Here is a 15640-nt window from a genome sequence, read left to right as displayed (position 1 = left end):
ATATAACCCACATCCCAGTGCGTCCTACATTTCTCAAAATTAAGAGACAGAGGATGACTTGGCCCGTGTCATCTAGGTCGACTCGACTTAGGACTGGCTGAGTTGTCCGAGTCACCAGTCTTTTAACCATTTAGACTTAGTAGAGTAAAGAAAGTTATTAGATCACGTACGCAGTATGTTTCCATGAGGTTGTGCGTACGAGCATTCGATCAGGAAGGGGCTTTCGTGGCCCACTACCTGATTCATGGCAGGTGAGGTAGCTAATCAAGATCAGGACCGCCCCTTTAGTGGGTCCTATCTGAAAATCTTACTTTATGGAGTACACTGGCCGGAAGGAGGTGGATGTGAAAGTGGAAATCGGTAGTGGTCAACATTCTACAGGAAAAAACGTGTAGCTAGGACTATTTGGGTTGATTTTCAACTGTGGCCGTCCCACAAGCAAGATCTAACAGATGGGTGGTTTGGATCTGCCAACCAACCTGCAACATCTGTTATTGGGCTCAATAAAGGCCCTTCCCCGATCGGTTTGGGGCCGGATCAGAGTCAAAACCTATATTTTCTGTTTAATGGATGGGGGAGGACATTGACCCTGGGGGACAGCAATGCCCTTAGACCAGGCTGGCACTTGGGACAATGATGGTCTGGCCCACAATTCAACAGGCCTAAATAAACAAAGGCATGCCACATGAATGGGGTTCAACACCGTTGGTTAGGGAATGATCTGGACACATCTGTTGTAGATCCGTACCGTTCATCAACTGTCCATGGTGTAGATGCCCTGGCCAAGTGCTCAATAGGGGGCCAGACGTAGCTGTTGCTCAATGATCTGACCATCCACCTTTTCTCAACGTAATGAGCGAGGGACCGTGATCCTTTTTTCTTGCATGTGCTTGGCGGGCCTGCCTCAGGAACGGTGGATTTTCTGTTTAATGAACGGCTTTGAACATTCCTGGGGGAAGGCTAAACTAACATCTATGGGGCTCTTGTGGGCCTCACTTGGTTTGTGTATGAAATTCAACCCCTTCAAAATGCATGGCCCACCATGATAACTAGATGCCCCCAAATGGAAAAAAAAAATTTACTAAAACTCTCCAAATTCTAAGTGATGGGGCTCGTCTGGTAATGCAATTGGTCTGGTTTTGGGTGCGTGCCATCATCATCGGGTGGGGCACCTTTTGGAAGATTGGATACCACATGCATACTATGCCAGCTTCACCACTTGAATTTGGATTTTTTTTTTTTTTTAAAATAAAATAAAATTTGGACGGTTGTACTTTTTTACAATGTTGTGGTCCACCTGATTATTGGATTGCCTTGACTTTTGTGTTGGCGCAAACCATGCTTTGACACACATTTTGATACCAGATATGGTCCAAGAACTCCAGAGTGTCCACAACAGCCTGTACCATTGCTAAATTGTGGGTAATGCAAAACAATAAATAATCTAGTGGGCTAAGTGCACTGGAGCCTACCCATGCACCTAGTTGCATTTGGACACATTGGTACATCTGGAGCGTCCATCATGTCCAGACCACTCTTCCTTAGCAGCCTTGATAAAATGATACTAATTGGATGATCCTGGCCATCCATTCTATTGCATGAATAAAATGATAGACATGAACATTGGAAGATGATAGGTCAGTGATGGTGCTTAAGAAGCATCCAATAGCTGAGATTTTTGCAAAGCATCGACTGGTCATAATGGCTGGTCCAGATCGGTGGTGTGATTCCAAATCCAACTTCATCATTACTCATACATAATTACTAACGATTAGAATGAGATGAAGTATCTTTAAGCAGCAGCCAAATGTGGCTTTCTTCTCTTCTTATAAGGTAACATAAAATGCTTTTGAGAGAGGGAGAGAGATTCTTGAGTCACTGTCATCATTTGTAGCGCTGCATTGAATTTCGCAATACATGGCAGAGAATGAGTGGCGATGTGTCGTTAACGAATTTATGGCATTTAAAGGCGTGTTTGTCTCTTCTCTCACCCTCATCACTCTCAAACAAACACCTCGTCTGCAATCTGCGCTCTCCATCCCATGCTTTCCAACGGTAACAACTCAATTCCCGACTCTACTTTCCCAAACTACCCCTGGTCAAACTACACGCTTGCTCTGTTTTTCAACCCCTTTTTTGTGCGGCATTTGATCGGAAGTTTAGTGTTTTTCATTCTTTTTGAGGGAGACATCTTCATCTGTGTATCTTGTTAGATTGGAAGTTTGGATCACCAAACATGGTCCAGAATTCAATAGCTATTGACTCGTACAATATATGTGAATGTATTCTATTAAAGTTCAATTTCACTTATGTTGCCAAAACAATAATTGCCCTCTATTAATGCAAGCAAAGCAAAACCACCGAAGAAAAGAGTAAATGAATAACAAAAGACAAAGGAAGAGATTTACAGTTCCAAAATTTTCCCATGTTTGTAGGGCAACCACATAGCGAAATCAATACCATAAGGCTTGCCTCTCCTACTCTTATTGTATATAAATAACTATCATAAAAGAAGTACATCTTTCTTTACATGTTTTTTCTTTTATTAGCAATACACTACTATCATTAAAAGACTAGTGACTCAAATTAAATTGCTCAGTTTTAAGCATGATGTGTTGTACTTATCTTATGAGGCTGTAAAGTCTGTTATGTAAAGGTAACAGTGACAACCATTATACATTATAAGATTATAAAGGATGTAACAGTCGTTATGGAAAAAAAAGAACTCATAAACATCAGTATAACCCTCAAAACAGCCCATTATACTCCTATAAAGGTTGTAATGGCCTTATAACGGTCTATTACAAGACTGATATATGCCTTTTTTTTATTATTTTAATTAATAAAAAAGAATAGACCATAAAAGTCTTTAGGGGAGCCGTAACTACTATTATGGAATACCTGGGTCCTGAATCAAGTTGACCAGATGAGTTGGGTCGACTTGAACTGCTTTACCTTCATCTCCTAATTTAAGCAACTTTTGGTAGTGCCAAATCTACTCTGTCATGCATTGAGTTAGCTCATGTTAGGGTGTGAGATCAAAAATTAGGTATTCAAAGTTCAAGTGGGTTACTCTACAAGAAATGGTTGGATTGAATGTTTCTTGGAGCCAAAAGAAGTCTTGTACAGAATGATAACCTCTTGAATGGGTTAGATGGCATATAAACGTCCTGATGGCTCTGGGAATGTTTCAATGGTGGGCATTTATATCCCCACTATTTCTTACGGTATGGCCCACTTGAGTTTTTGATCAACCTCATTTTTATGTGCATGTTCCAACATGATCTTTCAAAATTGGACAGAGCGGATGAGTCACATGGATATCAAGGTGGGTCCCACAAAACTTTTGGTTACTTGGGCTCATGTAAATGTAAGATTGGTTGAGCAACACCCTGACCCATAACTCAAGTGGTAGACGGAGTGAAAGATACTTGTTTCAACACTGAGGTCTGGGCATTCATCCCTACTAGGGATGGTTAACAGTGATGTGTGAACTGACAGTGGGGTGTACTAACAAGCTAACAAAAAAAAAAATGGGTCGAGCAACTTCACATAGATATCAATCCGGGTCCGTGTCTCGTTGCTGCGTTCTTTTCCCAATCGTCTATTGGAGGGCAGGGAAGTCCAATTTAGGTGAATTTTCATGTGTGCTCTATCTTCATCAAACCAACGGCCTGGATCACTGTCCCACGACCCTTTCTACAAGCTCAAGTAGAAATTGGATTGTGTACTGAGTTACTCAGTATGCTTTTATCGTGCTGAGTAAATTTAGTTGGCCCCATCGTGAATGTATGTGGTTTATCCAATCCGTCCATCCATTGTTTCAGATAATTTTAGTCGTTGAGCCAAAAATTGAAACATATCAAAATCTTGAGTGGGCTATACCACAGGAAACAGTGGGAATAATGATTTCGACCGTTGAAACCTTTCTAAGTGCACACAGTGATCTTTATTTGTCACCCAACATGTTAATAAGTTCAAAAAGACCTGGACGAAGGGAAAACAAAAATATCAGCTTGATCCAAAACTTCTGTGGTCCCTCAGAAATTTTCAACCGTAGATACTTAATTCACACTATTTACTATAGTATAGTCCACTTGATTTTTAGATATATTTTATTTTTGGGATCAGACTTGAAATTAACTGTTAAAATGGATGGATGGGGTGGGTTAAATACATAAATCACATTGGATCGCGATGAGTTTACTCAGTACGCAATCCGCTCCCGCTCAAGTACGCAGATAGTATATGTATCCTTGGGCCGATGATCATCCTCATCGCAGTCATCCATTAGGTTGGCCCACATCAGTTGCACTACGCACGCAGCATGTACCATGGGTTTTTTCAAATCTGGCAAGTGGGGTATATGGTTCGGTAATCCAGACCCTAGATCGTTGAGTCTTACCTTAGAAAATGAAATGTAATTTTAAGACATGGGCATTACTTAAAATTAAAATTGAGCCCACCCTTGAATTGATTCATTTATTTTAATTAGATAACTGTGAACTAATAGAAGAATAGATTTTTATTTTATTTTATTATTATTATTATTATTTTTAGTTTTCTATGATTATAACTATACTAATGTTGTGCATTAATTCTAAACTGTTTCATTTACTGTGGTCACCTGTGATGCGTTTTGCCCTCTCAAATGTAGACTGATGACATGAAATTAAAACCCCTTACATATGGATGGATTGAATTTGCTTTACAACAACCCAACGAGCTCCACATAAGATGTGGATGGGTTCAAATCATGAGCCCCTTTTTTGTACGAGGGCTATTTTGCCATTCACTTCTTCATTCTTGATTTTTTTTCATGGGAAGTGAGGAGGGTGTGAAAGGGATGATGATTTTTTTTTTTTTTTGTTCCCTTCATTCATTTTTTATTTCTTAGTTTCCTTTATAATTATTTTTTGAGTTTTTTTTTTTTTATTGGGTATGAATGGTGAGACTTTGTGAAAGGAAGAAGGGTGTTGAAGAATACTCCAATGGATATATATATATATATATATATATATATATATATATATATATATATATATATATATATATATATATATATATGGAAGTATATTGTAATGGATGAATGTTGTATGGTGGATTATCGATATTCACTGTGTATTGTCCATATTTGTATAATGGATAGTTGATATTCATTATAAATCGTCGATATTCACTATGGACCGTTAATATTAAGAGTGGACCGTTGATATTCACTATGGATTACATATATTAAGATCGGACTGCTGATATTTACTATGGATTGTTGATATTTCCACTATGGTCATAGATATTCATTGTGGGGTACCAATCTGACGAAAACTGTCATAACTCCCTCGTTACATGTTCGATTTAAGTGATCTGGTATTCGTTGGAAACATAATTTGATGAATATTCAAATGGATTTTAAATCATCTCATTTAGATACTATTTGATTATCCAAAAGTGAGTCTAAAGTTCATCAAGATCACCGTGAATTGTTGATATTCACTATAGGGTACCGATCCAACGAAAATGGTCATAATTTCCTCAATATATATTTGATTTGAGTGATATTATACTCATTAAAAATTTAATTTGATGAACTTTCAAATATATTTGGAATCATCTCATTTGGAAACTATTCAATTACCTAAAAGTGTCTTAAAGTTCATCAAGATCATTGTGGATCATTGATATTGACTGTGGGGTACCGACCTGACGAAAACGACCATAACTCCATCGTCACATGTCCAATTTGAGTGATCTTATGCACTTTGAAAAGTTAATTTTATGAAATTTCAAATGAATTTAAAATAATCTATTTTTTTTTTAACACACCCCCATACACTCATGCTAGTGGAATTTCACCACCTATGGGTACTTAAACCCTTGACCGGGAGTTGAAACTCCTAAGAGTCTACCACCCGAGCAAGAGCAAGGAGCCCCAAAAAAAATCTAATTTGAACACCATTTTATCTCTTAAAAGTGGGCCCAAAGTTTATCAAGATCACTGTGGGCCATCAATCTAACGAAAATGATAATTATTCCCTCATTATGTGTCTAATTTGGATGATTTTATACTTGTTGGAAAGATAATTTAATAAAATTTTAAATAACTTTGGAATAATCTCATTTAGATATCATTTAATTGCACAAAAGTGGGCCCAAAGTTCATAATTCATTGTGTATCTTTGCTATTCATTGATGCCCACTTTTGGTTGGTCAAATGGTGTCTAAATGATTTATTCTAAAGCATTTTAAATTTCATCAAATTATATTTTTAACGAGTATAAGATTACCAAAATCAAACATGTAATGAAGGAGTTATAGCCGTTCGTCGAACCAGTACCCCATAATGACTATCAATGATCCGTGGTGACCTTGATGAACTTTGGATCATCTTTTGGATAATCAAATAGTTGTTAAATGAGATGATTCTAAAGACATTTGAAAGTTTATCAAATTACCTTTTCAACGAGTATAAAATCATCCAAATCGGGCATGTAATAAGGGGGTTACAGCCATTTTTGTCGGATCGGTATCTTATAATGAATATATGTGATTACAGTAAAAATTTAGCGGTCTACGCTAAGTATCAGCGGTCTACTCTTAATATTAGCGGTCTACAGTGAATATCAATGGTCCACAGTGAATATTGACGATTTACATTGAATGTCGATGATACATTGTGAAAATATTGGTGATCCACAGTGAATATGGACGATTCACAATGAATATCAATGATCCATCATACAACATTCATCCATTACAAAATACTTCCATCTCAGCATTCTTCCATTACAAAAATTCATCAATTATAATAGTTATTTATTCCAACATTCATCATATTCATCCATTACAACTAGGGGTGCACATCGAACCGTTAGATCCGTGTAACCGGACCAAAACCGTTAGATCGGTCCGGTTTGGTCCGGTTTTAAGATGCTAACGGTCCGGTTCCGGTTCCGAAATTCACAAAATCGTTGATTACGGATTGGTTCTGGTTTAGGGCTCTGTAGAACCGATCCGAACCATTGAACCGAACCGTAGATCCGAACCGTTGAATTGAACCGTAGAAACTCTACCATGGTTTCTAACAACACCAAAATACCTGCCTTTTTTCTTCAGTATTTCGAGCAATAGTAATAAAAACTTAACAAGGTAGGTAAAAATGAAAAATAAAAACTCCATTGAAAACTCTTGAGAAGCTTTGCCATCATTTGCGGTTGCTTCAAATGTCTCTCCAGGTACAAGCTCTGGCACATCATCATCGTCATCTGCCTCTGTGGGGACGACACCTGGTGCCTGCTTCTGGAATTGCTCTGCAAGCTTCCTTAGATTATCCAAGTTGTCAGGCCCTAATTGATTGATGATCCTAGGTAGTAGATCCTGAAGCTTTTTCGTCTGAGGAGAACCGCTAACCACCCATGTATTGGCAGCGATTGAGGCTTGCACTTTTGGGTTCTGAAATTGAATGACAACATCATCCTTGAAGATATTGACTTCCTCAATGGCTGGGATTGCATTCACCCCTATTCTCTTCAGGGTGCTCTGAAGCCTTTTGTCATCTGTTGTTGTGGTCTTGTGAACAGCCTTCTTCTTTCTTCGCATGCTCCCCTTTCCACTAGTGCGAACGGCACTGGCCATTTTCATGAGCTTCTCCCAATTCATCTTCGTAGGGGGGGTTTTTTGTGGATAGAAGACGCCGCAACAACGTAAGAGCTCGATCAGGCTCTGAGATTTTATCTTATTAAATTTCCAGAAAATAAATGAGAAATCAGCTAATCTCGTTCTTTTCGATCTTTGATTCTTCTGAATGCCCCCTTTTCAAAACCCTAGATAAAAGGTAGCCCAGAACTGTGGAACCGATCCGGAACCGAACCGTTTTTCACCGTCCGGTTCCAGTTCGGTTCTAAGGTGCAAATGGTCCGGTTCTGATTCCAAAAACTATAGAACCGTCAGGAATGGTTCGGTTCCGGTTTCACCCCAGAACCGGACGAAACCGACCCGTGTGCACCCGTAATTACAACATTCTTCCATTATAAAATTTATGCATTATAACATTCTTCTATTACAAAATTTATCGATTACAACATCCTTCCGTTATAAAATGTCGTCCATTATACTATTTTTCTACATCATTTTTCCTTCCACAAACTTTCACCATTTATAACGAAGTGAAAAAAAGACTTAAAAACAACTATAAAAGAAAACAAGAAAGGAAGAAAAAAGAAGGGAGGAAGAAGGAAGAAGGAAGAAGCAAGGAATAATGACGAATGAACGGAGGCAAAAACACACCATCCTCCCCTTCCCTTAAAAAAACCAAGGAAAGAGGAAATAAATTGCTAAATGACCCTTATATAAAAGGACTACATGTTTTGAACCTATTACCATCTTTTGTGGTGCCCATTGGGTTGTCTAGAAGAAAATTCATACCGTCCACATGTATGGGGTTTTAATTTCATGTATTGCCCTAAGTTTGAGGGTAAAAATCATCATAAATGGACCACACAGAAGAAAATAATTTAAAATCAATGCACAATATTAATGTAGTTGTGGGCCACATATAACTTTAAATATAGAATTAAAAGGACCATTCCATTGATTTACAACTATCTAATTAAAATAAAAGGATTAGATTGGCTAAGGGGTGGGCCGATTTTTTATTTTTGATGGGGCACACGTTCCGTTTTAAAAGCACCTTTCACTCTTTGGGACAAAAGCCGACCATACATGGCATAGCTGTGTAGATGAGCATTTTCGTCCTACAAAAAAAAAAAAAGTGAATCCGGCACTATAATTCCTTAAATCTAATATGTATGAGCTCACAAAAAACCCCAGCATGACACAAAAATTGCATCATCTAAATCATGTGCCCCACTTTTCACCAAGCATATGTGGGCAGTATATTTCTTCCTACACCGAGAATTCCCCATTTTGAGACCAAGTGCATCACAGCAGGACACAACAACGGTCCGGATCATCCACTTTCCACCAAGCATATGTGGGCAGCATCTTTCTTCCCACACTCCCACCACCTTCATCCACACGAATTCCTTTAAACAGAGCTTCCAAAACTAACACCTTTCCCTCTCCAACACACACCTATTCCAATGAGACCCCTAATCCCCAAACCAACCGAAAAGAAAATCTCATTCCCGAAATCTGACACCACCGCCAGAAACCCCACACTACCAATGACCCAATTCGCAGTCGAATGCTGGTTCGACGATGCCTGCCTTCTCGACATGGACTACTTCATCAAGACCTTATCAGGCGTCAAAGCCAAAGGCGTCCGCCCCGACCTCATCGGCTCCATAATCGTACATTACGCCTCCAAATGGCTCCCAGACCTCTCCAGCGAAAATCCAACCGTCCATAATCCAATCGATCCAAATGGGTCACCAGAAACCATCACATCCACCTGGATGAAGAAGCGTTTCTTTGTCGAGACTCTCATCGGAATCCTCCCCCCAGAGAAAGACTCTGTATCTTGCAACTTCCTACTCCGCCTGCTTCGCATGGCTAACATGGTCGGGGTCGAGCCAGCTTACCGAGCTGAGCTAGAGAAACGGGTCTCGTGGCAGCTCGACCAGGCCTCACTCAAGGAGCTCATGATCCCGGCCTTTAGCCACACTTGTGGGACCCTCCTCGACGTAGAGCTGGTGCTGCAGCTGGTGAAGAGGTTTGTTGAAATGGATGAAGCTGCTAAGAGCGGGGCCGCCATTGTAAAGGTGGCGAGATTGATCGATTGCTATCTCGCAGAGGCCGCCATCGACGCCAATTTGACATTGCCGGATTTTATCGCACTCGGCGGAGCTCTTCCTAGCCATGCGCGTGCGACGGACGATGGGTTGTATCGGGCGATTGATACTTATCTCAAAGTAAGTTCATTGAATTATTTACTCCACGCCTCCAGTCTGCAAGATCTAAGCCGTCCATTAGTTGGGTCCAGTGTCTAGATGCAGTGGCTCAAGAATCATGCCTGTTTGGGCTCACAGGCCGGACCCAATCCAAAGCTTTGTATGGTACTGCAATGAACTAAACATCTTTAGACGCACATTGTAGGCTCGCAAAGGGCTGTTTCTTGAATTTGGACCCTGTTAGCTTCTTTTTAAGGCACGTTTGTTTTGTATGGATTTCTGCATCCAATGAGTGGGTGGCTGTGACTCTCGAGCCAGAGCATCTACATGTTATTTATCACCTAATGTACGGCTTGGATCTTTCGTACATGTGCTGCATTGGTATATGTGGAGGTGTGTAAGGTGGCTGGCTATGCACGCATATGGGATTAGCAAACCTCCGCTGGTGATTGATATTTATATTTTGAAGTTCTGAACTAATATGAAGGTGGGCCACACTCCTACGAGAGCGTGGGCACCACCCACTGAGTGGTGTACACCTAATTGCATGTGAATACGACGGCTCGAATTTGTACTGCCCACACCAGGGCCTAACTACAGACGGACAGTCCTGACGGAAACGGATTGGCTACTCCCCCTGCCACCAGCCCCTGTGGCTGGTGGTCGGTGTTCTGTGGGCTCCACCATGATGTATATGTTTCATCCATTCCGTTCATCCATTTTTACATATCAATTTAGGGTTGATCTGAAAAGCAAGGGGTATATACATCTCAGGCTGTCCACACCATAGGAAAATAATATTGATTGGATATCCACCATTAAAATCCTCCTAAGGCCCAATGTACTGTTTATTTGACATCTGCCCAATGTACTGTTTATTTGACATCTAATCTGTTGATTAGGTCACACAGGCCTAGATGATGGGGAAAAAAAATCAGCTTGATCCAAAACTTTTATAGCCCCAAAAGGTTTTTAATGGTTGATGCTAATTCAAAACTTTTTCCTGTAATGTGGTCCACTTGAGATTGGGATATATCTTATTTTTGTCCTGATATGATAAAATGATCTAGAAAAATTGATGGACAGCATGGATGAAACATTTACATCATGGTAGGACCCACAGATCACCGACCACCAGCCATTCGCTGGTGGCAGGGGGAGCAGCGAATCCGTTTCCAGTCCTGACAGGGACATATCGTGATGTATGCGCTTTATCCGCGTGGTCCATTCATTTTGACAGATTATTTTAGGGCATGGGATTAGAAAGGATGTAGATAGAAGGCTCAAGTTGAACACACAAGAGGAAGCTGTGGGGATTAAATGCCCACCGTTGAAAACTTCTTAGGGGGCTGAAGAAGTTTTTTTATCAAGCTAATATTTATGTTTTCCCCTCATCCAGGTATATGTTACATTATGAACAATTTGGATGGTAAATAAACATGACAGTGGGCCCTGGAAAGATTTCAACGGTGGTATCATTGTCACCACTGATTTTTTGGTGTGGTCCACTTGAGTCTGCCTCTCTACTGGGGGCCGGCCATGATAAAAAAAAACGATCTGTAAAAATGGATGGACGGAGTAGATAAAACACGTAAATCACGGTGGGCACACAAGCCCTACCAGACCGTCCGTGTCTAGGTGAGTCCTGGCTGAAAGGCATTGGCTGGTGTACCGCACACCACCGAACTGGCTGGTGTGGGTTCGTGCCGTGCGAAGACGAGCACCGACGCTCCTCGAGTTCGAACGGTTCAAAGGAGATCAAAGTGGCATGGCCCCACAATTATGTATTTATTATATCCACACTGTTCATCTATTTGGCGAGATAATTTTACATCATGAGCCCAAAAATTAGTTATATCCAATGCTTAGATAGGCCACACCAAAAATAGCCGTGGACAATAATTCTCACTGTTATAACATTTATGGCATGTGTAATGTCTATTTTCCATCTAATCTGTTAATGAAGAGGAAAAACAAATTTCATACTGATCCGTAGCTTCCAATCTGTTAATGAAGAGGAAAAACATATTTCATATTAATCCAAAACTTCAGTGACCTCGAAAGGGCTTCAATGTTAGACGTTTAATCTTCCACTGCTTTTTTGCAATGTGGTCCACTTGATCTTTGAATTTATCTTATTTTTCTGCTCAAGCCTTCCGGCCAAATGTATGAACGGTGTGGATATGACATATACCTTGTGACGAACCTACGGAACTTGGTGACGTCAACATACCAGTCAGTGATGTGTGGTACACTAGCCAATCCGCTTGTGGCGATTGCTTCTCTGGCCAGAAGCTTTGAGTGGCCACTGTGATGTATGGGTTTTATCCCCACCGTCCATCCATTTTTCCTTGTCATTTGCATTATATCAAAACTGAGGCAGATGCAAAGCTTAAGTCGGCCACACCACAGGAAGCAGCAGTGATAATGATTCTTACTGTTGAAACCTTTTAGGGCCCACCGTGATGTTTATTTACCGTCCGACCCATTTATAAAGTTACATGGACTTGGATGAAAAAAAAAAACAAATATCAGCTGGATCCAAAACTTCTTTGAGCCCCAATAAGTTTTCAACGGTAAGAGTTTGTACTAAGAGTTTGTACCCATTGTGTGGTTCACCGTGATGTATGGGTTTTATCCACACCGTCCATTCATTTTTTCTTATTATCCGACGACATTATCCCATGCCGCAGGGGCAGGACGCAATCCGCGTTCTCCTAGCTGGGGGTTTGTACCCAATCCGCGTCCGACATGACAGAGATGGGTGATGAATGCTATCTACCTCAGAAAATAAATGGTCCCGCGAGGAAAATAAGACGCATTCTATCGTCCAAAGAGAGAGAGAGAGAGAGACTATTATATCTATACCGTTCATTCATTTTTAAAGATCATGTTAGTAAATGGACCCTAAAAATAGTCAAATTCAAAGGTCAAGTGGACCACACTATAGAAAGTATGGGACGATGGCACCCACCATTGAAACCTTCTTGAGCCCACCCACCATGATGTTTATTTTCCATCCAACCTGTTCATCAGGTTACACAAACCTGGATGAAAGGAAAACACAAATATCAGCTTTTTCATTGGTAGACATTCAATTCCCAATTGTTTTTATTGTGTAGTCTACTTAAGCTTTGGATCTGCCTCATTTGTGGGCCATGCCATAAAATCATCTAGGAAAATGAATGGACGGTGTGGATATAACACATACATCAGGGTAGGACCTACGGAAGTTGGTGACATCAACACACCACTGGGGTGGGTGGGGTGTGGCACACCACGCAATCTGCTTCCATGTTGGCGTAGGTTAACGAGGACATCTGTGCATGTGTATTTCTGTCCCACGGCTCGACATAGACCCTTGATTGTCCGTCTTCTTGCATTTTATGTGGATGGGTCGTTATCCACAACTCAGGCCGACTGGATCGTTCTGACCATTGATACTTGCTGATGAATGTGGACCATTGAAGAAAAATTTCAATTGTTCATTTCATATTCTCAAATCAATAGCTAGGATCATCCTTTCAGCATGATTATCGAGCCAAGAAGATGGACGGTTCTGATCAATCAATAATCTCTGGGTGTGGCCCCTACAGGGATGTGCATGTAAAATGGAACTATTAAGGTGGAATCACAACTTACACGGTGGTGTGCATGAGAAAATCGTTTCTCTGGTGCATGTGAAATCCACTCCGTCCATCAGTTTGGCTTGCTCGATTTTTGGATGAGAAACTAAAAATGAGGCAGATCCAATACCCAAGTGGGCCACACCATAAGAAACGGATAGAAACGCCCACCATTGAAACTTGCTTGGGCCACGCTGTAATGTTTATATGCCATCAAACCTGTTCATAAGGAGATCTCCACACCAGGATGAAGGAAAACACAAATATCAGCCTGATTGGGAACTTCTGTCAGCCCTAATAAGGTTTTAATGGTGGATGATCAGTCCCCACTGTTTCTTGTGTTGTGGCTTATTTGTTAATTAGATCTGGTTCATTTTTGAGATTCTACCGTAAAATGAGATATAAAAAGGATGGACGGACTGGATTTACTACGGACATCTGAGTGGAACCCACAGGGCATTGTGTTGCAAGAACTCCCTGTAGCATGTGTTGCAAGAAACTCCTCCGGCCCAATGATCTGTTGGGCCTTAGATTGAAAGCGACGGTTGGTATCTAAATCCCAGACTCCCCACATGTACCAAAGGGGCACGTACGTGCAAGATACATGTCTTTCAGCTGGTGGGTCCTGACATCCAAGGCACGTTCATCAGTTGCTCCACGTGCGAATGAAGCTAAAATAATCATTAAAAGTAATTGACTGATGGTGGACCACTGCACAAATGATGCCCATCTGATGACTGGACCGGCCCGATTTTTCAACCACGCCTCCTACAAAGTGGGACCCATGTAATGAACAACCTGGATCCATTACCATTGATTTTCCACATGCTTTAGTGCAAACCTTGATGGCATTTTGAATGGCTGTGATGAAACCATGTCCCACCGCTTGGGCAGGCCCACCCAAACACATCCAAGCAAGAAAGGAAGGCCCTCTGCCGGTTAATCGACAGCCGGAAACTCTCACCGGAGGCATCCCTCCATGCCGCTCAGAACGAGCGTCTTCCAGTCCGTGCAGTGATCCAAGTTCTCTTCTCTGAGAACACCAAGCTCCACCGTCAAATTGACTGGAGTGGGTCCATTAGTGGGACCCACAGCCCGAGTACTGCATTCGAGACGCCACCACTGCCGTCAGCCCGGTGCATCTCGAAGCGTGAGGTGGCAGCGCAGCAGATGGAGATACGGAGGCTGCGGGATGAGGTGATGAGGCTCCAGAGCCACTGCAACTCCATGCAAGCTCAGTTAGAGAAGCTACTGGAGAAGAAGAAGAAGAAAGGCATCTTTAGGTGGGCCATGATCGGCGGTCCATTATTCCGCAGCGCAGGCGTTGAGGACAGTGTCGGAGAAGGCGATATGGGGTCGGAGCGTCAGACTCCGGCAGTGGTTGTGAAAGGAAGGAAAGCGCAAAGCAAAACACTACCCAAGTGGAGGAAGTCCATGTCTTGAAGAGAGGCTCTGATATTCCTTTTTAGTTACAATGATTTGTTTCCTGCCAAGGTGTCACTTATTTATACCATCCGAGACGTCCAAAGGGTGGGCCGCATCATAATATGGGGTTAAAACGAAGATGGTCCATTCATCAGGCGTACTGTACTTTTGAAATCAATGGATGACTGGATGTCTATGTGTGGTCCACCTGATGAATGGATCGTTCTAATTGTCGTTCCAAATGGTCTTCAAGGGATGGCTCGGATGTTCGACTGAAGTGATACATTGGTGTCTAATAAAAGTATTGTATGTGAAAGTTAACATACAATGCTGTATGTGAACATTTCTCCTGTTGTATTTTGTTAATCTTGTTGTTAATTAGCTTATTATTGTCCACAATAGGACTTGAGCATTCAAATCAAAGTAGAAAGGTTGACGAGGACGCGTTTGGATGCAAAAGCAAATCAAACTATGAAATGGCCGTTTACTCAAGAGGGGGGAAATGACTATAAGTTAACGACGTTTCTTAGTATTTGTAACGATGAAATGTGTTTGGAGTTTAGTGTAATTACAATTTGGAGCCTATTGTTTAAAAGGAAATCACAATTCTACATTTAAGTAAATTGCAATTCGATTGGATAATGCACCCAAATGTATACTAGTGGACTAGATTAAGGTGTGTGAACTTTGCTCATCAACCACACACATTCACAACATATCTTAATTTAAATAGTGAAATTA

General features: G+C 41.1%; 2 protein-coding genes across 2 annotated transcripts; one reads left to right on the top strand and one right to left on the bottom strand.

Moving 5' to 3' along the window:
• Positions 1-6990: 6990 nt before the first annotated feature.
• LOC131248733 (nascent polypeptide-associated complex subunit beta-like) lies at positions 6991-7709 on the bottom strand. The gene has a single exon (XM_058249156.1). The coding sequence runs from the start codon at positions 7654-7656 to the stop codon at positions 6991-6993; it is 666 nt and encodes a 221-aa protein (XP_058105139.1). The 5' UTR covers positions 7657-7709.
• Positions 7710-9034: 1325 nt separating this feature from the next.
• LOC131255575 (root phototropism protein 3-like) lies at positions 9035-15486 on the top strand. Its single transcript, XM_058256328.1, has 2 exons — positions 9035-9869; positions 14369-15486. Exons 1-2 carry the CDS (start codon positions 9099-9101, stop codon positions 14915-14917), a joined length of 1320 nt encoding a protein of 439 aa, XP_058112311.1. The 5' UTR covers positions 9035-9098; the 3' UTR covers positions 14918-15486.
• Positions 15487-15640: the final 154 nt, after the last annotated feature.

The sequence above is a fragment of the Magnolia sinica genome, chromosome 1 (assembly GCF_029962835.1).
Source record: "Magnolia sinica isolate HGM2019 chromosome 1, MsV1, whole genome shotgun sequence".
Classification (NCBI taxonomy): Eukaryota; Viridiplantae; Streptophyta; class Magnoliopsida; order Magnoliales; family Magnoliaceae; genus Magnolia; species Magnolia sinica.
The sequence above is the reverse complement of the archived record's forward strand: the minus strand, read 5'-3'. Positions and strand labels throughout refer to the sequence as shown.